Source organism: Scyliorhinus canicula, chromosome 12 (assembly GCF_902713615.1).
Source record: "Scyliorhinus canicula chromosome 12, sScyCan1.1, whole genome shotgun sequence".
NCBI classification, from domain to species: Eukaryota; Metazoa; Chordata; class Chondrichthyes; order Carcharhiniformes; family Scyliorhinidae; genus Scyliorhinus; species Scyliorhinus canicula.
The window spans coordinates 159,862,838-159,887,854 of record NC_052157.1 but is presented as its reverse complement, the minus strand read 5'-3'; the positions used below and the strand labels follow the sequence as shown (position 1 = coordinate 159,887,854).

At 46.3% G+C, this 25,017-nt stretch overlaps 1 protein-coding gene across 2 annotated transcripts in view; it reads left to right on the top strand.

The window, feature by feature from the left end:
* Positions 1-25,017, top strand: part of LOC119975129 (flotillin-2) — a 132,532-nt gene that overhangs the window by 75,130 nt on the left and 32,385 nt on the right. Inside the window, exon 3 of one of the 2 annotated variants that reach the window (XM_038814693.1) lies at positions 5,857-5,947. In XM_038814693.1, coding sequence (XP_038670621.1) covers positions 5,857-5,947 — 91 coding nt within the window. Of the gene's footprint in view, positions 1-5,856; positions 5,948-6,851; positions 6,943-25,017 lie in introns of both variants that reach the window. The other variant, XM_038814690.1, reaches the window with a different exon arrangement.

Here is a 25,017-nt window from a genome sequence, read left to right as displayed (position 1 = left end):
AGTGTCTAGGGCTGTTGTGGGTTACAGCAGGACATTGACAGGATGCAGAGCTGGGCTAAGAAGTGGCAGATGGAGTTCAACCTTGATAAATGTGAAGTGATTCATTTTGGGAGGTCAAATGCTGAATGCAAAGGCAGGATTCTTGGAAGTGTGGAGGAACAGAGGGATCTTGGGGTCCACGTACATAGATCCCTCAAAGTTGCCACCCAGGTTGACAGGGTAGTTAAGAAGGCGTATGGTTTGTTGGCTTTCATTAACAGAGGGATTGAGTTTAAGAGCTGCAAGGTTTTGTTGCAGCTTTATAAAACTCTAGTTAGACCACACTTGGAATATTGTGTCCAGTTCTGGTCGCCTCATTATAGGAAGGATGTGGATGCTTTGGAGAGGGTACAGAGGAGATTTACCAGGGTGCTGCCTGGACTGGAGGGCATGAAGAAAGGTTGAGGGAGCTGGGGCTTTTCTCACTGGAGCAAAGAAGACAGAGAGGTGACTTGGTAGAGGTGTACAAGGTTATGAGAGGCATGGATAGAGTGGATAACTAGAGACTTTTCCCCAGGGTGGAAATGGTTGTCACGAGGGGACATAATTTTAAGGTGACTGAAGGAAGGTGTAGGAGAGATGTCAGAGGTAGGTTCTTTACACAGAGTGCTGGGTGTGTGGAATGCACTGCCAGCAGAGGTGGTGGAGTCAGAGTCATTAGGGACATTTAAGCGACTCTTAGACAGGCCTGGCCTGTACTGTTCTATGTTCTATGTAATAGGTAATTCTAGATAGTTGTAGAAGCTGCTGGAAGGTTTGCTTGATGCATTTTTGAAGTAGGATGCATTTGTTGAGACTGCCTGATCAATATTGATGGATGCTAGATTGCTGTGGTATTTTATTGAACAAATGGACTGGGATAGCTAAGCAACATGGAGCCCTGATTGACTTTACAGGGCAGTAGGTTACTTAAAATCCGATTTGTAAAGAGCTCACTCTGGAGCTGAGTGTCAAACTTTACTGAACAGGAAAAACCCATGACTGATCTGCCAATCATTTGATCTTCATGTCTCTGGGCTGAGGAAGTGAAAATCTCAATTCCTCCTGATCACAAACCATCTTTGTGATGTCAAGAGGGGTGTGTTTCTTTAATTACATCCTTTTATGTTCCAACTTGGAAATGCTACAGAATGACTTCCGGAAGCAGTCATCCCGCAATATTGTAGGTTACGCTTTAAAATTGCTGGTCCCTAATAAGTTATGTAAATTCTTGACTGTTTCATGATATCCTTCAAATCCAAAGAAAATTGTATTTCATTCCTGTAACTCCAGGTACTTGAAAAAAAATAATAATTATAAAAACTGCTGAAACAAGACAGCTGTGAAATCTAGAAAACATCCAAGGATGATTTGGGGGATTATCACAATTCGAGTGAACCCATACTGTGCGATTAAATAACAATTTCTGCTGGCGTATGCAATCATTGCTCTGCGTATTTTTACATTCCAAAACACAATCATTCCATTCATCAACGCAGAATATCAAATGGTGTGAAGCTTGAGAAGAGTAGCCACAAAAATAGGTGGGTTATACTTCAGCATATGTGGAACTGGCTTCGGTTTCACAATGCTCCAGCCACGCAACCCAATACCTAAGAAAATTCCACAAGAATTATTTAATTAAAAGTAGATTAAAATCTCACAGGGTGTAAGCTAAAATGCTAAACTGCGGTGAGAGTTGAAGTCTAGATGATCATGTGCTGCCTGTGAATTCTGCCAGCTCCACCCTTCGTTTATGGCCTCAGCTGAACGCCTTAATCATGTCAGCCCTGCCAACTACCCATTATTTCATGTAAAATACTTCTAACACACACTTCACGGGTTCCATCCATATTGGTTGTGCTCTTGTGTCCTTTTCAAAAAATATATACTGATTATTTTACCATCTAACTTTGCTGACTGCTGAAACTGAAACAGGGGAAAGGAAGAAAAGGTGTGGAGGTGTCATATATTCCATTGCTCATGATTTAAGAGGTCTTGCACACCTCTCTTATTCTGATCAAGTCTTCAATGGCTTTGAAGGAACAGGGCTCCCTTTGAAAGTGGAATAACCATGATGTAGTACAACACTTGATTCATTGTTCACAGGCCATGGATGTTAAAATGCCACAGGAAATATTCTGCTTAGAATCATAGAATCGCTACAGTGCAGAAAGAGGCCATTCAGCCCTTTGAGTCTGCATCGACCTTCTGAACCAGCACCCCGCTTAGGCCCACTCTCGCATCCAGCATCCCCACCCAACCTGCAAATCCTGCAATCAGTATCAATAATAATCTTTATTATTGTCACAAATAGGTTTACATTAACACTGCAATGAAGTTACTGTGAAAATCCCCTAGTCGCACATTCTGGCGCCTGTTTGGGTACACAGAGGGAGAATTCAGAATGTCCAATTCACCCAACAAGCACCTCTTTTGGGTCTTGGGGGAGGAAACCGGAGCACCCGGAGGAAACCCATGCAGACATGGGGTGAACGTGCAGACTCCCCACAGACAGTGACCTAAGCCGGGAATCAAACCTGGGACCCTAGCGCTGTGAAGCAACAGTACTAACCCTGCAATCAATACCTAAAGTTTGCTTTTTTAAAAAATCCTTGATGTTTTGGGTCAGTTGGATCTTACTCCAGTCTTCAATTTGCCCGAACACTCCTGACTTGTCCCAAGTTGATTCCAAAAATCGCTACCAAAGTTTCAAACCACAATGCAATTAAAGGCAAATCCTGGCAGAATCTGGTGCTGTTAGAATTCCCAGCAACCATATCATCAATGATTCTTTTTTCTAGATTTGGGAAGACTGATTTAAAAAAAAAAAATCTCCAGGGAGACGCATTCATGTGAGGGAGGAGATTCCAGCATTTTATTGACCTGCTGGAATCAGACATTCCTGGTTTGATAACAGAAATAGTATCTTGTTTCCTGCGCGATTATTTTTATTATGCGCCATTTACACACACTCATCGAGCTGGACTGTGTTTTGTTTATTCAGTGCTCTGGCCTAAAAAGCTGAGGAAGTGTGAGTGCAATGTAATCCTGGGCATGAAATATGGATTGAAATGCAGAACATTTAATCTGTAGTAGTTGGAGAGAACTGAGAAAATATTTTGCAAGGCATTAAGGCATGTACGATCACTTACCCAATTGTGGATTGCTGTACTTGTGCCAAGTGAGATGTTCCAAACTGGGAGCTTACACAAGAGGATGGAAAACTGAATGTTCAATTCCTACAGTGTCACAACAGTAACTCCTGCTGTAACACTGCAATGTGCCGCAGACCTCTTAATCTCTCAAAGTACAGTACTTCCCTTTGGCATGTGCAATCCAGTGGCAGGAAACAGTCCTTGTTTGCAATCTTTCATCGTGGTTAGTTTCCAGTATTGACTGGCTGGCTAAGAGAGGCAATCTCTCTGCCAGCCCTCCCCATGTGGGAGTAAGAGAATATTTGAGAACCAACCCTTGCTGCCATTGTGACTTGCCACCTAGTGGCTGCCATAAATGGTGGATTTAGTTATGTCCCACCTCAAATTAAGGGTGGCTGCAGATCCAGCAGGAATCTTTTTGTTTAAATGTTTTATACTTTTTTTTATTATCGCTGGGGCTTAAGTCCCCGGTAGCGAAGTGGTTAGCACTGTTGCTTCACAGGACCCGGATTCGATTCCCAGCTTGGGTCACTGTCCGTGCGGAGTCTGCACATTCTCCCCGTGTCTGCGTGGGTTTCCCCCGGTTTCCTCCCACAAGTCCCGAAAGACGTGCTGGTTAGGTGAATTGGACATTCTGAATTCTCCTCTGTGTACCCGAACAGGCGCCGGAATGTGGCGACTAGGGGCTTTTCACAGTAACTTTTTTTTTAAATTTAGATTACCCAATTATTTTTTTCCAATTAAGTGGCAATTTAGAGTGGCCAATCTACCTATCCTGCACATCTTTGGGTTGTGGGGGCGAAACCCACGCAAACACGGGGAGAATGTGCAAACTCCACACGGACAGTGACCCAGGGCTGGGATTTGAACCCGGGTCCTCAGCGCCGTAGGCAGCAATGCTAACCACTGTGCCACCGTGCTGCCGTCACAGTAACTTAATTGAAATGTTAATGTAAGCCTATTTGTGATAAAGATTATTATTAAGTGGCTCACAATGTAACAAAACTTTGAATTGGAGTGGAACAATCAGCCACTTTAGTTTGCTGTGCCATTCAATTAGATCATCACTGATCTATACCGTAATCTTATTTACCCACCTTGATTCCGAATCCCTTCAAACCCTTGCCTCCCTAATATCTATCAACCTCAAGTTTTAAATTTTCACTTGGCAGCTTATTTTGTGAGGGGAGAGGTCCAGATTGCCCCCATCCTTTGCATGAAGACGTGCTTGGTGCCATCACCACCACCATCTTATATTCACGGCAGTCATTTGTTCATCACCAACAGGGCTTCCTTCCTGATTTGAGACCCTTTGCTGGAAGAATATGCAGGAGGCTAGTATTGGGTGCAGCCTCACTGCCGATGTCAGCCAACCCCTCACTATTGGAGCTCACCACTCGAGAGTTCTGAATTGCCCATCTTAAACATTCGCTTCCTCCTTAACCAACACTGAATGGCCGCAGTGTATGTGATCTACATATTGCATTGCAGAAACTTCCCAATGCTTCCCTTGACAGCACTTCCCAAACCCATGACCTCCACCAATTCGAAAGACGTCGGCTGTAGATCTGTGGGAATGCCACTACCTCTAAATGCCTCTCCAAATCTCATAGCATCTTGATTCCGAAATAGGTCACCGTTACTTCATCATCACTGGTACTGCCTAACAGCACCATGGGAGCACCTTCAACACGAACTGCAGCGTTGCAAGAAGGTGGCAATTGGGGACCGGCAATAAATATCGACCTTGTCAGTGATGCCCACATCCTATTAATGAATCCGTTTTGAAAAAGCCAATAGCTCAAGCAGGGGGCTGGCAGGCGTCCTTCAGGGGAATGGGGGAGCTGATGTGTGGAAGAGGGCACAAGATCCACTGATTTCTTTTCTCAAACTGCTCATGGCTTCACACCACTTGATGATTGTGTACTCCCGATTTTAAATATTTCTTGCTGCTAATGGGCTGTTAGCTTAAATATAGCGGACCCATCAGCGTTTTACTTACATCCTCGTAACAGGACACTCGGAACCCGAAGCCTACATCCTCCAGTGTCCCTATCATTGAAGTAGGAAGGTCACCATAAGCACAGACAGCGTCTTGTCTTCAGTCGGGGAGTTTCAGGAAAGCAGATCTCACCTCCAACTCTTTGATGTTATTTGATGTTTTCTAAAATAAAATGCCATCCAAAAGCTTTCAGGGTGCCTCGCATGTCAAAGTAGATCATCTAACTGGAAGCCTTTTGCAGCTGTCAAATGCTTCTGACTCTGGATATAGTGATTGTAAAACTGATTTAATGGGCTTTCTAGTTTGGTTTTAGGAAGCGAAGAGTCACAAGTGTGTAAATCATGCACCCCAAACTCCAAGACACTTGATTCCCAATATTACTGGAATTACAGCTCGCAAGTGGAATCTCCAGCGGACTTTACTGCAGACACAGCAAACCAAAAGCAAATTATCCCTGCTGTGCAGGGAAAATGAGTGATGTATTGGGCTGCCAAATTGCTATAGCAGTTCTCAAAGGGTTAAATCACTTCGACCACACATAGCAAAACATGGAATGATTTACTTAATGTCTCTGGGAGTTGGATTTCTCATGCTTTGTTATGATAATTGCTCTGACTGAATATGTGCTGTCCCACCTCCTTCCCCCACCCCCCCTCAAAACGCTAACCTGCTGCATAGACTACCTCTGGAGATCATGACCGTCGTCTGTCAGTGTGAGGATATAGAAACCATTGAGGGGGTCCCTGTATATGTTACAGGGGTCGCACAGGTAACTTGATCTTAACCTTGCTCGTATGATTGTCTCTCTTTTTTTCTACCCCCTCCCTCTTTGCCCCATTACCTCAATCCACCCACTCCCTCCCTCCTTGCCCCTTTCCTCCCCAGCAGCAACTGAATGTTGACCTCTAATGCAGCACCTTCACCGCTTTACTCCCCCCAGCATCACGGCCAAGTGGCATGGTCTGTAGCTCTGTGGGTATTGCTCAGCAAGGAAATGGAGTAAACCAAATGAAGAGGGAAGAAAAAGGTTGGAAGGGACAGACTGTTTTAAATTTCAGTGAAGGAAAGACCAAAATGGGTGCACCTTTAGTGCGTTTGTTCCCCTGCCACCTCCACATCAGAAGGACAGGAATGTCTAATGCCCTTCGGAATGAGCTGTTCTGGGCATTGATCATGGGTTGCATTTCTCAAATGGACAGCCACAGATTTCATCAGGATTTATCAGGTCTTCGAATTATGAAATGCATCTATTGCAATGATGACAAACAGAACTCCTTTCTGAAGAAATGTTGCTGTCTTCCGCACCAGGTTATGGGGATTGACTTGATGTTACGAATTATTGAGTGGCCCAAATTATAAGCCACGTTTGTGTGTTCTTTAAAGTAGATTATTTCTTTGTATGTATTACTTTATTGCATAAAATGGTTGGTGCAGCAATTTCTTCAGAAGGAGTTCTAACTAAGTGGGATCACCCACACCGTGACGATCTCAAGACCCATGCGATGATCTTTCTTTGATGCTAATTATTTAGCTTGGCTTTGTTTTCGAGCCCGGTACAGTATCTCTAGTTGGGCTTCAAAGGTGAGCGATGAAAAGATTGGAATTAAAAAGGAAGTGGGGCATGAGGCCTGTCATGTGACCTGGAATTTGCGAGTGTTTTACGTTTTTCACAGGATTTCCCTTGAGATTATGACGCTTCAGCCCAAGTGTGAGGATGTAGAGACCGCAGAGGGGGTAGCACTAACTGTCACAGGGGTCGCTCAGGTAAATAACCCCAAAATCCCAAAGAAAATCTAATTTCTAAAAACTCTTTGCAGCCTGAGTCTGTCAAAGGCACAAAAAAAACTTACTAATGCTTTTTGCTATCTTAACAAAACAGTAGGAGGCCACTTATTCTGTAATTCTTACATGAATGACATTCAAGGGTGGAAAATGTGTTTCAATAGGACCTGACTGTGATAACATTCAGGCTCGTTGCCATCTATATTCAAGCATCCTCCATGTTATTCACATAATGCAGCACAGGGCTGTGTGAGATTTGAAACTTGTAGTGACATAAAACAGACCCTTGGCAAGTGCCAATGGACAGCCCAAAGGCCTCGGCAACAAAATTTGTACAGTTGTGGTCGAAAAAGTCCCAAAGAATCTGGTATGAAAACTCTCTCTCGTACAATTTTCCACCCCTGAATATTAATGGTGAGCTGATTGTTCACTTTGAAACCATGGGAACATATTCTGTAACGTTCAATTAACTTTGCAGGCTTTGGTAATTTTATTCTTTTTGTTTCGTTGGTTATTCTGCCTCAACTGGTTAAGTGGAACTGCATGACCGTAAGATGAATGGCATTGTCCCTGGTTTGAGCCCACACAGCATGGGAAGTCGCAAGCATCCTGAGCTCTCTTAGTGTCTCCTATTGGGGCTCCAATCCATTACAGTGCAACATGTGCCCAAGTGATATAACTTGCAGCAAGTTACCTGTGCTTTCACTGGACATTTTTGACAAATATAAAAAAAAAATCCAGACGCATTCAACTTGCTGCTTATAAACTGCCTCGTTCACGGATAAATTGTTGCTTTTAAAAAACAGCCGAATGGGTGCTCTGCTTTACAAGTAGAGGCACTGAGTACTAAAGCATGGAAATTATGTTAAAACTTTAAAGATCACTGGTTAGGCCTCAGCTAGAGTATTGTCTTCAGGTCTGGGCTCCAGGGTAACAGCAGCATGTGAAGATAATGCATATAATAAATTAAGTATTACATCTGGTAATATCACAAATGATTTTTCCATGTGCCAAGAATTGCGATATTTTACTATGCCATTTCACCTATAAATCGGCAGGTATAAATCGGCTTCTTCACCCGACAGTAATAACCCTTAATCTAGAATGAGTGACAGCAGACCTTTTTTTTAATGCTTCTTCAAGCCCTTGGCATCAAATAGGTTTTTTGACGCAGCATAATAGGTCGGCGATGCAGTGAGACACTTTAACAATGAATTTTAATTTCCCACAATGGAGTGACTAGATCAGGACCGCAGATTAAACTATTTGAGGCAGACTGAAAGGATAGAGCTAGATTAATTTATTTGCAGAGAGCTAACCGACTAAGAGAAAATTAATTGAATTGGGGGGGGGGGGGGGGGGGGGGGGGGATGCAGGAACAAACTTTTTCTTGACATCATGATCAAAGAGAAGAGAGACGAATTGGTTGGAAAAACTGCAAAATAGAACAAAGATTTTTTATCGTTAACATTGGGAAATTCAGGGCAGTACGGTGGCCTAGTGGTTAGCACAACCGCCTCACGGCGCTGAGGTCCCAGGTTCGATCCCGGCTCTGGGTCACTGTCCGTGTGGAGTTTGCACATTTTCCCCGTGTCTGCGTGGGTTTCGCCCCCACAACCCAAAAATGTGCAGAGTAGGTGGATTGGACACGCTAAATTGCCCCTTAATTGGAAAAAAATAATAATTGGGTAATCTAAATTTTAAAAAAAACAAACATTGGGAAATTCATCTTCAATGTAAGTGGGTCATTTTGTTGTTGTGGAACCAAATTCTTTTTTCCTGTCGCAGCTGAGAGTGTCTGATGCACACGGGAGCCAGGAATCTCCAAACTAAGCGGCAGTAAAGCCATCCTTAGTGGGGTGTTTGTTTGTTGGATATGGAGTGCAAGCACTGCTCTCTGGGGACACACCACGTATTCAGGTCCCAACTGCTGAGACAGAGTTCGGGAGGAGACCATGCTCAGGAGTCCCCATATGTGCACAAGATTACGTTTGGAGTTTAATTTGCTAAATCAGTGCAGCCCATCAGCGTCATTCATTGCTGAGCTGTTTTTTTTTTAATTGGCTTCATAAATAGAGGCATGTTGTGCAAAAGCACCAATGTTATGCTGTACCTTTTACAAGCTGCTGCTTTGCTTCAGCTGGAATGCCAGCCTTGGTTCAATGAATCAAAAGTTTATGGGTTCATGTCACACTTCAAAATCTTAATCAAGGCTGGAGTGACCTATTGAGGAAGTACAGCACTATCAGAGGTGCAGTCATTTGGAAGAGACATAAACTGAGGTCCCAGTCTGCTCCCTCCTCAGGTAAAATATTTCATGACATCTCAAAGAGCACGGAAGTTCAGTCTGATTTCCTGGCCAATATTTATCCCTCAATCAATATCTGATGTTGTCACAGTATGTTATGTTATTTTCCAATCGGCAGTTAAGTTTCCGACATTGCAAATTTAACAGCGCCTCAAAATAATGTCATGGCTTTAAAACACATTGGGAAATCCTGAACCCGTGATAGTCTCCATGATATTGTAAGTGTTCCTTGCTGTCTGAATTATTGTCCAATTCCAGTCACACTTTAGGAAGAATGGAGTGGGAGGGTCAAGGAGTTTTAGCAAAGTTATACAATAATACCAAGGATGAGGGACCTCAGTTATATAGAGGGATGGTAGAGAGGGTACAGAGGACATTTGCAAGAACGTTGCCAGGACTGGAAAATTGCAGCGACGAGGAGAAATTGGGTAGGCTGGGGTTTTTCCTCCTTGGTACAGAGGAGGCTGAGGGGAGATTTGATTGAGATGTACAAAATGGTGAGGGTTCTGGATAGGGTGAATGAGAAGGGCCTAATGACCTTAGCAGAGAGAGAGGACCAGGGGCAATGATTTTAAAATGATTAGTAGAAGGATTAGAGGGGAGATGAGGAAAAGTGTTTTCATCCAGAGGGTGATGGGGGCCTGGAACTCACTGACAGAAAGAGTCGTAGAGGCATGGAAGCTCATCTCATTCAGAAGGTGTCCGGATATGCACCTGAAATGCTGCAGGACAGCACACCAAATGGGCTGGAGAGTGGGATTAGGCTGGGTGGTCCGTGCCTCCTGTGCCGTAAACTTTCTGTGATTCTAGAGAAGCTAGAGTTAATCTCGTTAAAGCAGAGATGATTTAAAGGACGATTTAGTAGAAGTTTTTTAAATGATGGAAGTTAAATAAAGAGAAACCCTCTCCATTGACAGGTTTGATGGTAACCAGAGAAACATCGAAAACAAGATTTATAATCATGAGTTATGATCTGGTATGCGCTGCCTGAAAGGTCATGGGAGGTAGTTTGTCGTATCTTTCAAAAGGGAATTGGTTAAATACTTGAAAAGTGAAATTTCGCAGTAAGCATAGAGAAGCGACCCTTCCCCATAACGATGACAATTTGCATTTATATAACTTTTTCAAAGTAGGAAAACATCGCCAGGCAATCAGCCAACGTAGGGGACAGTGGAAGGGGCTCAATATTTCAGTCGAAAGATGGCAATTTCTTTTAAGGGATGCAGACATCATTGGCAAGACTGCCCATCAACTGAATGGCTTGCCAGGCCATTTCAGAGGGCAGCTAAGAGCTGACCACATTGCTGTGGCTCTGACGTCACATGTAGGCCAGGCTGAGTAAAGATGACCAATTTCTTTCCCTAAAGGACGTTTGTGAACCAAATGGGTTTTATGACGATCGATAGTTTCATGGTCACCATTACAGAGACTAGCTCTTGATTCCAGATTGAATTTAAATTCCACCTGCTGCCATCATGGGAGTTGAACCTGTGTTCCCCAGAATGTTAGCCTGGGCCTCGTTATTAGTTGTCCAGTGACATGACCACGTCATCACCACCTTCTTCTGACAGTGCACCGCCTCCTCGGTGCTGCACTGAAGTGTTAGCCTGGATTATGTTAAAGTTTCGGGGTTTGCCAGTGATCTATCCTGGACTGCCTCTTCCTCAGGTACATGCTGCCCCTTGACCACATGGGGTCAGCTTGTACGATCACACTTGTGTCCACCTCGCCAACATCTCTCACAGTCAGTCGACTGGCAAACTTCTTATCTGACATCCGATCTTGGATGTCAGCAATTTCCACACGTTTAAACGTTGGGGACACTGAAGCCATCGTTACGCTCTGCCATGTCTTGTATATTGATCTTGCACCACTCTCCCCAAACACTATCTCAAGCTGAACATTGCTCGCCACCTTGGTGTCCTAAGTTACTGTGTGTCTAAACCCTTTGCCTCTGCATCCCAAAGGATCCCGTAACACAAAAGAGAAATAATGCAGATGATCCCATGACCTGATTCAGAGGCAGAAATGCTACCCCTAAAATGGCCCCTGTCTAGTAAGGTTTGGATAAGTTGAATGTCTTGGACTGGATGTCAGAGAAGAATCTGGCAGTGGAGACAGAGAGATGGCAGAGAGGGTAGCAGAGAGGGTGTGTTTGTACAATCTGAACCCATGTGACCAAGAGGCTGAGGAAGACGGAGTCTAGGAAACCCAGAAAGAGCAGCACAGAAATGAATTAGATCCGATCAGCTTACTTTGGATGTGTAGCAGAGATAAGGTTAGCAGAATGGCAAAATTGGCAGTGTTCCAGTACTCATTAACAGCACATGTCATGAGCATTTTAGAAATTTATAATTTAAAGAATTTGAGTTTGCAGGATATTGAATAGATGGCCGGGGCTGGGTTGTGATGCGGAGCGACGCCAACAGCGCAAGTTCAATTCCCGTTTTGGGTGAGGTTATTCATGAATGGCCCGCCTTCTCAGCCTTGCTCCTCGCCTGAGGTGTGGTGACCCTCAGGTTAAATCACCACCAGTCAGCTCTCGAAGGGGAGAGCAGCCTATGGCCCTCTGGGACTGTGGCAACATGACATATACATTTACTTACCTATGGATGGCTATAATTCAGTGTTTGCTCTAATTACATTTTGAGTGATGCAAACCACCATATATTGGGGTATTTGAAGAGTTTGCAGTGTCGGGGATTCCCACAGCCGAGTTTATTGTCCTGCTAACTATTCTTTTTTTCCAGTTGCACATTCAAGCTTCAAACTGGAACAGATTAATGCCAAAGCTATTTGCAACAGACTTATAATACAGGAATAGCGTTTATGTGGCTCTCAAATTTTGAGAAATGGTAGCAATTTGCACTTGGACAGAGAAAACCTTGAATCTGGAGGGAGAGGGTGATAAGGCACATGCTCCCAAATGCCACAATTAAGAGGCTTTTATCTGGAATGCGGCTTGAAGACTGCTCACCTCCGAGTTCTGTTACAAACTTGCCCTGAACGCAAAGCTAAGAAGTTGCACCAGACTGTGAAATTTGCCTGTAGTGATCTCTTGACTTCACACACGCTCAGCTTTTCCCGTGACCCAGTATTAATGAATTCAACATGGGATAACATTTTGAGGTTTTTATTTAAACCCAACTGTAGAGGAAACCACTAGCTGTGGTACTGAGGCCAGAGGATCCTGTATTTGACATCTGGTCCTTGGTCCAGTCTACTTTTACTTTTAAGTTCATCATTTCAAATTATGTTAATTAAAAAGAAAATTAATTGAAGCTACTGTATCATTTTATTCTTTCTCCTTGCACAAAATTTTAATTTGAACTCGACAGGGTAGACATCGGCCTTCAGATCTGTAGGTTAGAAAGTGGAGAGAAGGCATCAAGAAATTCATGGCGCCCCGTTGCTACATAGTGACAGTTACTGGGAAGAGCACTTGTGAATGTCCAGGTGAGGACAGCATTGGGCTCAATTGTAATGCTCTCCCAAGTCGATTCTCCTCGTGCAAACCCCCTGGCCAGGCTCTTGCATGTGCAGCAAGGCACCTGGACTCCAGTAAGAACCTTAGGCAGTGAGGGTGAAATTAGGCAAACACAATATTACTGTTGAAAGTTCAAGATATTCCATTTATCATGTCTACTTTTTTTTTAAAGTTTCTGTCCCTCAAATGACAATTTGGAATACAGGAACATCCATCAGATTTTTGGAATTCAAATTGAGTCGTAATTAAGCTGCAAGTTTTTTCCTTTGGCAATAATTTGCACAAGTGATCACACTAGTTAGTGTAGGCGGCAAGTTTTCCAAGGTGTATTTGTGCTCAGTGAATTGCAGGTAAATTTTAATTTTGGGTTGTTTTCCCTTGGAGAAAACCACCAGGATATCGTTTCCCCTTTCCGCACCTGCGGACTAGCCTTTGTTGCCAACTTGTTGATGCACCTATCAACGTGGGAGTCTTTTTTGACCAATGGAATGATATTCCTACAACAGTTTCAACGCACTGCCATCCTGTCTGCTCCATTGCCCACTGAGCCCCAAGTCCTGGCTGATGTTGCATTGTAGGGGGCATCGATGTTGTCTGGCTGTTTTCCTGCTGTCCTTTAAGGGCAAGTGATGGTTGTAATTCATTCTCCCCTTTTAAAGTTGGCTGCCAATCACACTGATCTAACCGCTTGCAAAGAAAAAACTCACCTTTGTGTGTGGAATGGGAGTGTTTCAGAACTGCGGCTGATTGAGGGAGACCTATATATTTCCTCTGTGCTGCTGCTTAATGTAAGCACCTACATTCTCATGATGCACTGCAGGGCTGAATCTTCTAAACAAGACTAAAATTGCATTTTGTGCTTGGAAAATCTATCAATCCCAATAGAAAATATCACAAGTATTATAAGCTACCATTTTCAACACTGCAAAACAGTCAATCTGAAAGAGATTAGTCCACCTGTAGCAAGGCACCACTCAAGTCCAATCTATGTATCATTTTTTCATGGGCCCCCTCCTCTGCAGTGCACAGGATCACCTCTTTTGATTCGCTACATCAATGAACAGCTAGGTTCCTGCCCCTGAGGAAAATATTAAACATGGGGCTCTGCTGTGGAATCCTATTTGTTTGACGGAGAGGGAATTGCTCACTCTTCCTCGCATTAGCACCTGAGCTGAAGCTGCTTTAAAAAAATTAGATCCAGGACATTAGCAGCGATACTCTCTCCCTTCAGTATTTCCTTTGTTTGCAGCAAGTGGGAGGCAGCTTCTAGTGAATTCTCACAATAAGTACCACTTAAGAGCTGGCTGTAGATCATCTGTGTGAGCCACTCCAGCCTAATATGATTTTTCAAAAATTGTGTTTGCCACAAATTGAGTCTCACGTTAGCAGCAGTAACCTTACAGTTAATCGAATTTTACACCTCAGTGGGTTATTCAGCTCGTTGGTGCCTGTGCCCGTGCTTTGAACAAGCTATTCAATTCGTCATAGGAGCCCTGCTCTTTCGCCAGACCTCTGCTGACTTCACTTTCAAATACTTATCCAGTTCCCATCAAATAATTTGAGTAGTCCCAGGCATACTGAAAGAGACTAGCCAACCTGTAGCAAGGCGTAGTAATTTGTCCCATCAACTTGGTGCCTCCTTAATGGGATTTGCACTTGTGCCACTGTTCATGGTTGGCATACCCCACTCAATCCACTGCAGGATAAAAGGTAAATGCCACTGTACTACAGACCCAGTCTATCCCGAATCTCCCAATCTGCCTCCTGCTTTTGGTTTGGTAAACAATATTCATTCAATTAACATGCATTGTTACTAATGCAAAAGGACACACTGGTTCCTGGACCCTAGCTGTGTTTGTTATTTAAAAATATGATATTCCGTATTTCTACTGCTCAGTGGTCTGTTTCCAGAAGAAGCCAATTTAGGACATTGACTGGTCTCCTCGGTTCGAGTGAGTGATGCCAGAGGCAGTATTTAATCATGGAGAAATGATGCAGAGGGAACTCAAAGTGCTTGAAGCTGAAGTGTTGCCAACAGTTCACTTATCGTTAGGACTGAGTGAGTTAGAATTAAAAGAGAAGTGAGTGAGAAGCTTGGTGCTGCTCGAGTTCCTTGCTGTGCACATCCATTTCAAGGAGCTAGAATAGATGAGATGTGAAAGTGACAACAACTAGGGTTTCTTATGGAGTTGACTTGCCAAAAGTGCACTCGTCCAGCTTCACTCTACCTGCCCCCCTGCACTGGACCATTCCAGCATCCCCAAAAGGGTCATTGTGAGGTGGGAACTGCGACAATTGAGGCCGAAGGGATGGGAGTTACAATACTATCTGTGGCGAGGGACTTAACCACTGTTCGTTAGGCCATGGTGGCCAAGCATGTCTGCAAATTGGTTGCATTGGGCTGTGTTTGTTCACCATGTTGTGGATTCTAGTCGGATAATATTTCTGCAGACCATAAACAAGTCCTCTTGTCGAAGGATCCTCTGCGTATAAGCAGCTGTAATCCCTTCAAGCTCTTCCACTATTAATCACTGAAAGTCCACTGGCACCACCCTTGGTTAAAGCTTATGACCCTGAGCATGGGACCCTTACTGGGGCAAATCCCTCTCTCTCTCAGGGAGGGTGGGGGGACTGTGATAGTCATAGTCAATGTCCTGGCAACATTCACTGTGTAGGCTCATAGACACTTGGCCAATGTACTGCAAAAGAGCATCCTCCTGTCCCCTGGGAACCATATACCGGCAGGGTTCTGTATCTTCAGAAGAAGAAAGGGGTGGGGGGTGGGGACACCAAAATTGACCAAAAAAATCCTTTCGGAAAGTACTTGAGTTGATTTAATTTTTCAAAGATGCTGTCCCTCTGCTTCTAAACGATAAGTTCTCTGTGTCCCCTTAGGCAGAGAACGCGACCTACAAAATTCCAGGCTGCCACAAGAAGGTGGAATGAGAAGATAGAAAATAGATTATATCTATTCAAATTTGGGTGTCACAAAGTTAAATTTCAATCATCAACATTTTAAAAATGGAAATGATTCGCACTTTATTATTCAGTGTAAATTGAATCTGGACAGCACCTTGAGTTTAGATTTCACAGCCTCTGATGCACTGCTGACCACTTCAGAAATCTTTTTCTTCCCCACCTGAATTTATAAAATCACTTTTTGTCTAATCTCTCATTTCTGCATGTACATCACAGGACAGTTTGTCAGGTTGTGCTGCTGTTGTGAAAGGGCTGGTAGAGACTGAAAGGAAAGGTGCATGGTTGCTGACCATTCAATTAGAGACCACTTAGCAAACGCACTTTATTCTGCCATGTTGGAGCATTGGCTCAATTGGCTCAATAAAACTTTGCAGCCTTGGGCGGGTGTTTTAGACTATAATTCTGGTGTGAACCACCCTTCCATAATGGGGTACACGGTGATCATATTTGACATTGCAGCATGTGCAACTCAAAAGTGGAAAGGTTCATGGATATTTATAATTCCTTGCCAACCCATTTGATTAATCTTTGCTTATAAATAATATCAGTCAAAATGCAGCCAAGAACTGACTCCAAAGTGGCAGATAGATCACTGACTCGGCACTTGTTGGCAGTGCTAAACCCACACTGTGCTTGCTTGCCATGTTAAAGCACAGAAGGCGGGTGGAGGCAGTGACAGGTGCAAGGTTTGAAATACCGGAGGGGTGAAAAGGCTGGGGTGGAGGGAACACCCAAATTAAAATAGAGAAATTGTAACTTTCAAAAGCATTGGCAGCACAAAGCTTCTGTTTCCTATCTCTTCAGCATCTTTCACTACAGGCTTTATTGTGTTTTGTTTGTAATTTCCCTCACTATTTCCCTTGCTGTTTCTCCTTCCTCCTCCCCACTTTAAACATTCTTGATAATAAAAGGATGAGCTCAGGAATTTGGGTGAATATTCATCCACAACTTCTGCTCATTGAACTAAATGCTTCCTGATTGCGTGCACCCTTGTAATTTATTCTGTGGGGTTATGAACCATTGTTTTATATCTTTGATCTGTATTTCTCTGCGCATAAGGTGTGGCCACGTTTTGAAGACTATTTTAAATGTTTGCTTTTGGCTCCCCCCCGACCACTTTGAATATCCATGCACTGTGGGTGGAGAGGCTGGATCGAAGACTGGCATCCCTGTTAAGTGGAGATTCCACTCTTATTAGACTTGTTGTTGGGATAAGTGTAAATCACTCAGAGGAGTATACAGTAACCCCCCCCCCGCCCCCAACCCCAGTTTCTTGGTCATTACTTGACCAGCAATTGCTGGGAAATGCAAGTGTGTGGACGGGGTCAGATTCCAATGTGATGCTACAAGTGGTCGAGCAACATTTGTTGTTTGAGCTCACGTGAAGGTCAAGCTAGTGGAGAGTCACCAGTGGCATGAAATCGGCTTGCAAGGAGTAAGGGAGACTTATTGACTGGTGGAAAACAGGAGAATGCCAGTGCCAGAAGCATGTTTAACAACTGTTGGGTGTGTGGGAGGGAGCGGAGGGGGGGGGGGGGGCTCGCAGGGAATGACAAAATTGGACTAATTTAAATGCATTATTAACTTTCAGGCAATTCAATTGAATTTGTGTGAGATATGGTAAATACCTGCCATTGGTCATGATCAGGATATATATGTACTTATGTATATAGTATGGTTTCCGTATGACCCAAATCCCACATTATTTAATTTGATACACGTGATGTGCAGTAAAACTTTCTATATTTTTATTATGTACACATTTCCTCAAGGTCTTGGATATTGTCCCATTAATGGCAGTACGCAGGTCCAGATTTCCTTCCCCCCCTCCCCCCGTGCCAATTTATAGTGCTCTTTTGGCACTATGCAATGCTTCTTGCAGCAAGTCAAGTGAGCAATCACATTCCAGGCTAGAGCTGATTAAGTTAAAATAGTGGAGCTGCTTTATTGTCTTATACCCTATTGAAGTTCAAAATTCTTCAATTTAAGAATAAAATTGAAAAAAAAGCAAACTAGGGCAGCACAGTAGCATTGTGGATAGCACAATCGCTTCACAGCTCCAGGGTCCCAGGTTCCATTCCAGCTTGGGTCACTGTCTGTGCGGAGTCTGCACGTCCTCCCCGCGTGTGCGTGGGTTTCCTCCGGGTGCTCCGGTTTCCTCCCACAGTCCAAAGGTGTGCAGGTTAGGTGGATTGGCCATGATCAATTGCCCGGAGTGTCCAAAATTGCCCTTGGTGTTGGGTGGGGTTACTGGGTTATGGGGATAAGGTGGAGGTGTTAACCTTGGGTAGGGTGCTCCTTCCAGGAGCCGGTGTAGACTCGATGGGCTGAATGGCCTCCTTCTGCACTGTAAATTCTATGAATAAAATTCTATAAACAGTGTCAAGCCAATTTCCCCTATTCCCTCTTCTGCAGCTCTCATTTTACCTTTAGCCAAGGGGTTATAGATCAAGAACAATTTACATGTATCCAACGCCTTTAATGTGCACAAGCGCTGTCATCTCAGAACAATAACTGCACAGTACTTTTCAGCTGCAGTGCAGCTTCGCAGGAACATTAGTTGTAGAACTGGAGAAGGTTACAGAGAAGGAGAGGGGCAATTTTTTAATTGAGGCATTGCTAGACAGAGAGTTAGGAAATAGGCAGCAGAGTTTTGCAAGTGCTGAAGTTTACAGTCTTTGAAAGCAGTTTTCTCTACAGTTCCTCGAGTTCCGGCAGAGAAACATAGAAAATAGGAGCAGAAGGAGGCCATTCGGCCCTTTGAGCCTGTTCGGCCATTCATTCTGATCATGACTGATCATCCAACCCAATAGCCTAATCCCACTCTTTCTCCCCCCCCCCCCCCCCCCCAATCCATTGATCCCCCCCACTCCAAGTGCAATATCTAACTGCATCTGCCCTGTCTAGTCCTGCTAGAATTTTATATGTTTCTATAAGATCCCCCCCCCTCATTCTTCTGAACTCCAGCGAATACAATCCTAACTGACTCGATCTCTCCTCATACATCAGTCCTGCCATCCAGTCTGGTAAACTTCTGCGCTTCCTCTAAAGCAAGAACATCTTTCCGCAGATAAGGAGACCATGTCATTGTAACGTGTGCCAGGAGTGAGCTGGCAATGTCAAAATGGGCTAAATGCCCTCTTTCAAGCGATATCATTATTTGATTTCCTCCACCTCCCACCTTCTGTTTTCCAGTGGTTAAGTCATTATTGCCTTCTGGCCTGTATTGGGCACAGTGACGAGGCTGTGATAAGGAATTCTGTTAAATATAATCAGTCCATTCAAACTTGCAGTTTGATATGGATTGTGAAATATAAAAACGCTCAGTGGAAATTGAAATATTCCATAACGAAGAGGCCAACCATTTCCTTAAATGTCACAATGCAAAATAGCAAAGTGATTCAAAACCAAATTGGAGTTGATTGAACAATTTTATTAAAAATTGAAATATGAAACCGTAGAGAGACTGGCGAAACTGTAGAGACAAATAGCTCTTCCATTGCTAATAACTGACGAAATCAGGTTGACTTTAGATTAGTATTCCAGGATAAAGGTTCTTGGTGACCATTGACGTGTTAAATATGTCGTAAAAACAAATTTCAGTAATTAACATTTGGACATGTGAAATACAAGGTTGGGCAGTACAGTGGCGCAGTGGTTAGCACTGCTGCCTCATGGCGCTGAGGTCCCAGGTTCGATCCCAGCTCTGGGTCACTGTCCATGTGGAGTTTGCACATTCTCCCTGTGTTTGTGTGGGTTTTGCCCCCACAATCCAAAGATGTGCAGGTTAGGTGGATTGGCCACACAAAAATGGCCCTTAATTGGAAAAAATGAATTGGGTACTCTGAAAAAAATTTTAAAATGTGAAATACAAGGTAGATGAGATCACCCCCAATTCTGGTCTCCATTAAGTTACACCAAGACTGAAGTATTGAGTGGAGTTGCAATTGTTGTCTGCAGAGCAGAGAGAGAATCTCCCTTTGGTGCTCTGTGGTAGGTCTGGGAAAAGGGTAAAATACTCTGGTAGCAGCAGCAGGTCTGGACTGAGAAAACCGTGGATGAATAAGAGACGAGTTATTAATTCAAATGTCCTAATTGAATTTTAACATTCTGAAATTGGGTGACTGTGCGGAGTTTGCATGTTCTCCCTGTGCCTGGTGGGTTTCCTCCCACAGTCCAAAGATGCGCAGGTTAGGTGGCTTAGCCATGATAAATTGCTCCTTGGTGTCCAAAGGTTAGGTGGGGTTGCGGGTTTGAAGGGGAGTGGGCCTAGGTAGACTGCTCTTTCAGAAGGTCGAACAAAGAATGATGCTATGCGCTCGACAAGGCAAAGAAAGGAACGGATAAAAGATGTCAGTGTGAACACGACATGTAGAATGGCAGCTGGAAGTGCAGTGAGAGAGCTATGATTTGGTGGGCAGCACACTTGTCCCTGAGTCACAAGGCTGTGTGTTCAGGTCCTACACCAGAAGCTTGAACACGCAGGTCCTAGGCTGGTGCTCAAATTCAGTGGAGGAGGCGCTGCATTGGCAGAGGCGACATCTTTTGATTGATAAGTTAAATTGAGTTCCACCTGCCCTCTGGTTTAAATAAAAGATCCTATGGTGTTATTTCAAACAGCAGATCTTTTGGCCAATATTTATTCCTCAATCAACATCACAAAATCTCATGGCTGACTGTGGGAGCTTGCTGTGCACAATTTGGCTGCTGCGTTTCCCACGTTGCAACAGTGACTTTACTTAAAACGCTTTAGGATGACCAGAAATTGTGAAAGGTACAATGGAAATGCAAGTCTTTCTTTTTCGCAGTGGTCTACTGAGAGAGGTGTTAAGAGAGAGATAGAAATACTCTTGTGCGCTACATGGGGTGAAGAATGTCAAAGTGCTCATGGGAGTGACAACAGGAACTGGGTAAAGGTGAGGAGAGAGGGAAAGCACAGCGTAGGGTGGTGGGGAGGAGAGAGGGAAAGCACAGCGTAGGGTGGTGGGGAGGAGAGAGGGAAAGCACAGCGTAGGGTGGTGAGGAGAGAGGGAAAGCACAGCGTAGGGTGGTGGGGAGGAGAGAGGGAAAGCACAGCGTAGGGTGGTGAGGAGAGAGGGAAAGCACAGCGTAGGGTGGTGGGGAGGAGAGGGAAAGCACAGCGTAGGGTGGTGGGGAGGAGAGAGGGAAAGCACAGCGTAGGGTGGTGAGGAGAGAGGGAAAGCACAGCGTAGGGTGGTGGGGAGGAGAGAGGGAAAGCACAGCGTAGGGTGGTGGGGAGGAGAGGGGGAAAGCACAGCGTAGGGTGGTGGGGAGGAGAGAGGGAAAGCACAGCGTAGGGTGGTGGGGAGGAGAGAGGGAAAGCACAGCGTAGGGTGGTGGGGAGGAGAGAGGGAAAGCACAGCGTAGGGTGGTGGGGAGGAGAGAGAGATAAATCACAGCGTAGGGTGGTGGGGAGGAGAGAGAAAGCACAGCGTAGGGTGGTGGGGAGGAGAGAGAGAGAAATCACAGCGTAGGGTGGTGGGGAGGAGAGAGAGAAATCACAACATAGGGTGGTGGGGAGGAGAGAGGGAAAGCACAGCGTAGGGTGGTGGGGAGGACAGAGAGAAAACACAGCGTAGGGTGGTGGGGAGGAGAGAGGGAAAGCACAGCGTAGGGTGGTGGAGAGGAGAGAGAGAGAAATCACAGCGTAGGGTGGCGGGGAGGAGAGAGAAAGCACAGCGTAGGGTGGTGGGGAGGAGAGAGGGAAAGCACAGCGTAGGGTGGTGAGGAGAGAGGGAAAGCACAGCGTAGGGTGGTGGGGAGGAGAGAGAAAGCACAGCGTAGGGTGGTGGGGAGGAGAGAGAGAGAAATCACAGCGTAGGGTGGTGGGGAGGAGAGAGAGAAATCACAACATAGGGTGGTGGGGAGGAGAGAGGGAAAGCACAGCGTAGGGTGGTGGGGAGGACAGAGAGAAAACACAGCGTAGGGTGGTGGGGAGGAGAGAGGGAAAGCACAGCGTAGGGTGGTGGGGAGGAGAGAGAGAGAAATCACAGCGTAGGGTGGCGGGGAGGAGAGAGAAAGCACAGCGTAGGGTGGTGGGGAGGAGAGAGGGAAAGCACAGCGTAGGGTGGTGAGGAGAGAGGGAAAGCACAGCGTAGGGTGGTGGGGAGGAGAGAGGGAAAGCACAGCGTAGGGTGGTGGGGAGGAGAGGGGGAAAGCACAGCGTAGGGTGGTGGGGAGGAGAGAGGGAAAGCACAGCGTAGGGTGGTGGGGAGGAGAGAGGGAAAGCACAGCGTAGGGTGGTGGGGAGGAGAGAGGGAAAGCACAGCGTAGGGTGGTGGGGAGGAGAGAGAGATAAATCACAGCGTAGGGTGGTGGGGAGGAGAGAGAAAGCACAGCGTAGGGTGGTGGGGAGGAGAGAGAGAGAAATCACAGCGTAGGGTGGTGGGGAGGAGAGAGAGAAATCACAACATAGGGTGGTGGGGAGGAGAGAGGGAAAGCACAGCGTAGGGTGGTGGGGAGGACAGAGAGAAAGCACAGCGTAGGGTGGTGGGGAGGAGAGAGGGAAAGCACAGCGTAGGGTGGTGGGGAGGAGAGAGGGAAAGCACAGCGTAGGGTGGTGGGGAGGAGAGAGAGAGAAATCACAGCGTAGGGTGGTGGGGAGGAGAGAGGGAAAGCACAGCGTAGGGTGGTGGGGAGGAGAGAGGGAAAGCACAGCGTAGGGTGGTGGGGAGGAGAGAGAGAGAAATCACAGCGTAGGGTGGCGGGGAGGAGAGAGAAAGCACAGAGTAGGGTGGTGGGGAGGAGAGAGGGAAAGCACAGCGTAGGGTGGTGAGGAGAGAGGGAAAGCACAGCGTAGGGTGGTGGGGAGGAGAGAGGGAAAGCACAGCGTAGGGTGGTGGGGAGGAGAGAGAGAGAAATCACAGCGTAGGGTGGCGGGGAGGAGAGAGAAAGCATAGCGTAGGGTGGTGGGGAGGAGAGAGAGAGAAATCACAGCGTAGGGTGGTGGGGAGGAGAGAGGGAAAGCACAGCGTAGGGTGGTGGGGAGGAGAGAGGGAAAGCACAGCGTAGGGTGGTGGGGAGGAGAGAGGGAAAGCACAGCGTAGGGTGGTAGGGAGGAGAGAGAGAAATCACAGCGTAGGATGGTAGGGAGGAGAGAGAGAAATCACAGCGTAGGGTGGTGGGGAGGAGAGAGGGAAAGCACAGCGTAGGGTGGTGGGGGGAGAGAGAAATCACAGCGTAGGGTGGCGGGGAGGAGAGAGAGAGAAATCACAGCGTAGGGTGGTGGGGAGGAGAGAGGGAAAGCACAGCGTAGGGTGGTGGGGAGGAGAGAGAGAGAAATCACAGCGTAGGGTGGCGGGGAGGAGAGAGAAATCACAGCGTAGGGTGGTAGGGAGGAGAGAGAGAAATCACAGCGTAGGGTGGTGGGGAGGAGAGAGGGAAAGCACAGCGTAGGGTGGTGAGGAGAGAGGGAAAGCACAGCGTAGGGTGGTGGGGAGGAGAGAGGGAAAGCACAGCGTAGGGTGGTGGGGAGGAGAGAGAGAGAAATCACAGCGTAGGGTGGCGGGGAGGAGAGAGAAAGCATAGCGTAGGGTGGTGGGGAGGAGAGAGAGAGAAATCACAGCGTAGGGTGGTGGGGAGGAGAGAGGGAAAGCACAGCGTAGGGTGGTGGGGAGGAGAGAGGGAAAGCACAGCGTAGGGTGGTGGGGAGGAGAGAGGGAAAGCACAGCGTAGGGTGGTAGGGAGGAGAGAGAGAAATCACAGCGTAGGGTGGTGGGGAGGAGAGAGAGAGAAATCACAGCGTAGGGTGGTGGGGAGGAGAGAGGGAAAGCACAGCGTAGGGTGGTGGGGAGGAGAGAGAGAGAAATCACAGCGTAGGGTGGCGGGGAGGAGAGAGAAAGCACAGCGTAGGGTGGTGGGGAGGAGAGAGGGAAAGCACAGCGTAGGGTGGTGGGGAGGAGAGAGAGAGAAATCACAGCGTAGGGTGGCGGGGAGGAGAGAGAAATCACAGCGTAGGGTGGTAGGGAGGAGAGAGAAATCACAGCGTAGGGTGGTGGGGAGGAGAGAGGGAAAGCACAGCGTAGGGTGGTGGGGGAGAGAGAAATCACAGCTTAGGGTGGTGGGGAGGAGAGGGGTAAAGCACAGCGTAGGGTGGTGGGGAGGAGAGAGGGAAAGCACAGCGTAGGGTGGTGGGGAGGAGAGAGAGAAATCACAGCGTAGGGTGGCGGGGAGGAGAGAGAAATTACAGCGTAGGGTGGTAGGGAGGAGAGAGAGAAATCACAGCGTAGGGTGGTGGGGAGGAGAGAGGGAAAGCACAGCGTAGGGTGGTGGGGAGGAGAGAGAGAGAAATCACAGCGTAGGGTGGCGGGGAGGAGAGAGAAATCACAGCGTAGGGTGGTAGGGAGGAGAGAGAGAAATCACAGCGTAGGGTGGTGGGGAGGAGAGAGGGAAAGCACAGCGTAGGGTGGTGGGGGAGAGAGAAATCACAGCTTAGGGTGGTGGGGAGGAGAGGGGTAAAGCACAGCGTAGGGTGGTGGGGAGGAGAGAGGGAAAGCACAGCGTAGGGTGGTGGGGAGGAGAGAGGGAAAGCACAGCGTAGGGTGGTGGGGAGGAGAGAGGGAAAGCACAGCGTAGGGTGGTGGGGAGGAGAGAGGGAAAGCACAGCGTAGGGTGGTGGGGAGGAGAGAGGGAAAGCACAGCGTAGGGTGGTGGGGAGGAGAGAGGGAAAGCACAGCGTAGGGTGGTGGGGAGGAGAGAGGGAAAGCACAGCGTAGGGTGGTGGGGAGGAGAGAGGGAAAGCACAGCGTAGTGGTGGGGAGGAGAGAGGGAAAGAAAACCCAGTATCCAATCAAATAAGCAGGAGGCAGCTTGGCTCATTATTAGTGTCACAGTGATAGCTACCAGTTTGAAACCAGCTGCCATACCTGTCAAGTGAACATTTTGTCTTCCAATGAGAGAAGCAAATTGCACCGGTGCGGACATAGGTAGACACATGAGAGAAGCTTGAAGTGGATGTGATGATGCTGCTGTTGGCAAGAGCACTGGTTGTGTTTGGTTGATCATCAGCTTGTTGTTTCTGGAAGAGATGTATCTGTGTTCCAGGTCGCAGTTTGTTTTGGTGCAAACATTCTTTGTCTTTAGACTGCCCCTTGAGCCCTTGGTTGTAGAACCTGACTAAAAAGAACAGTTCCACATGCCACCTTGTAGATCGGAGAAAGGATCTTAACTAAATATAAGTTTGTTACTGAACACTTTGCTTTACCTGAAGTGAGGGAGGGAAGTACCAGCCCAGGTGATTGAAGCTACCTGCAATTCATTTCAA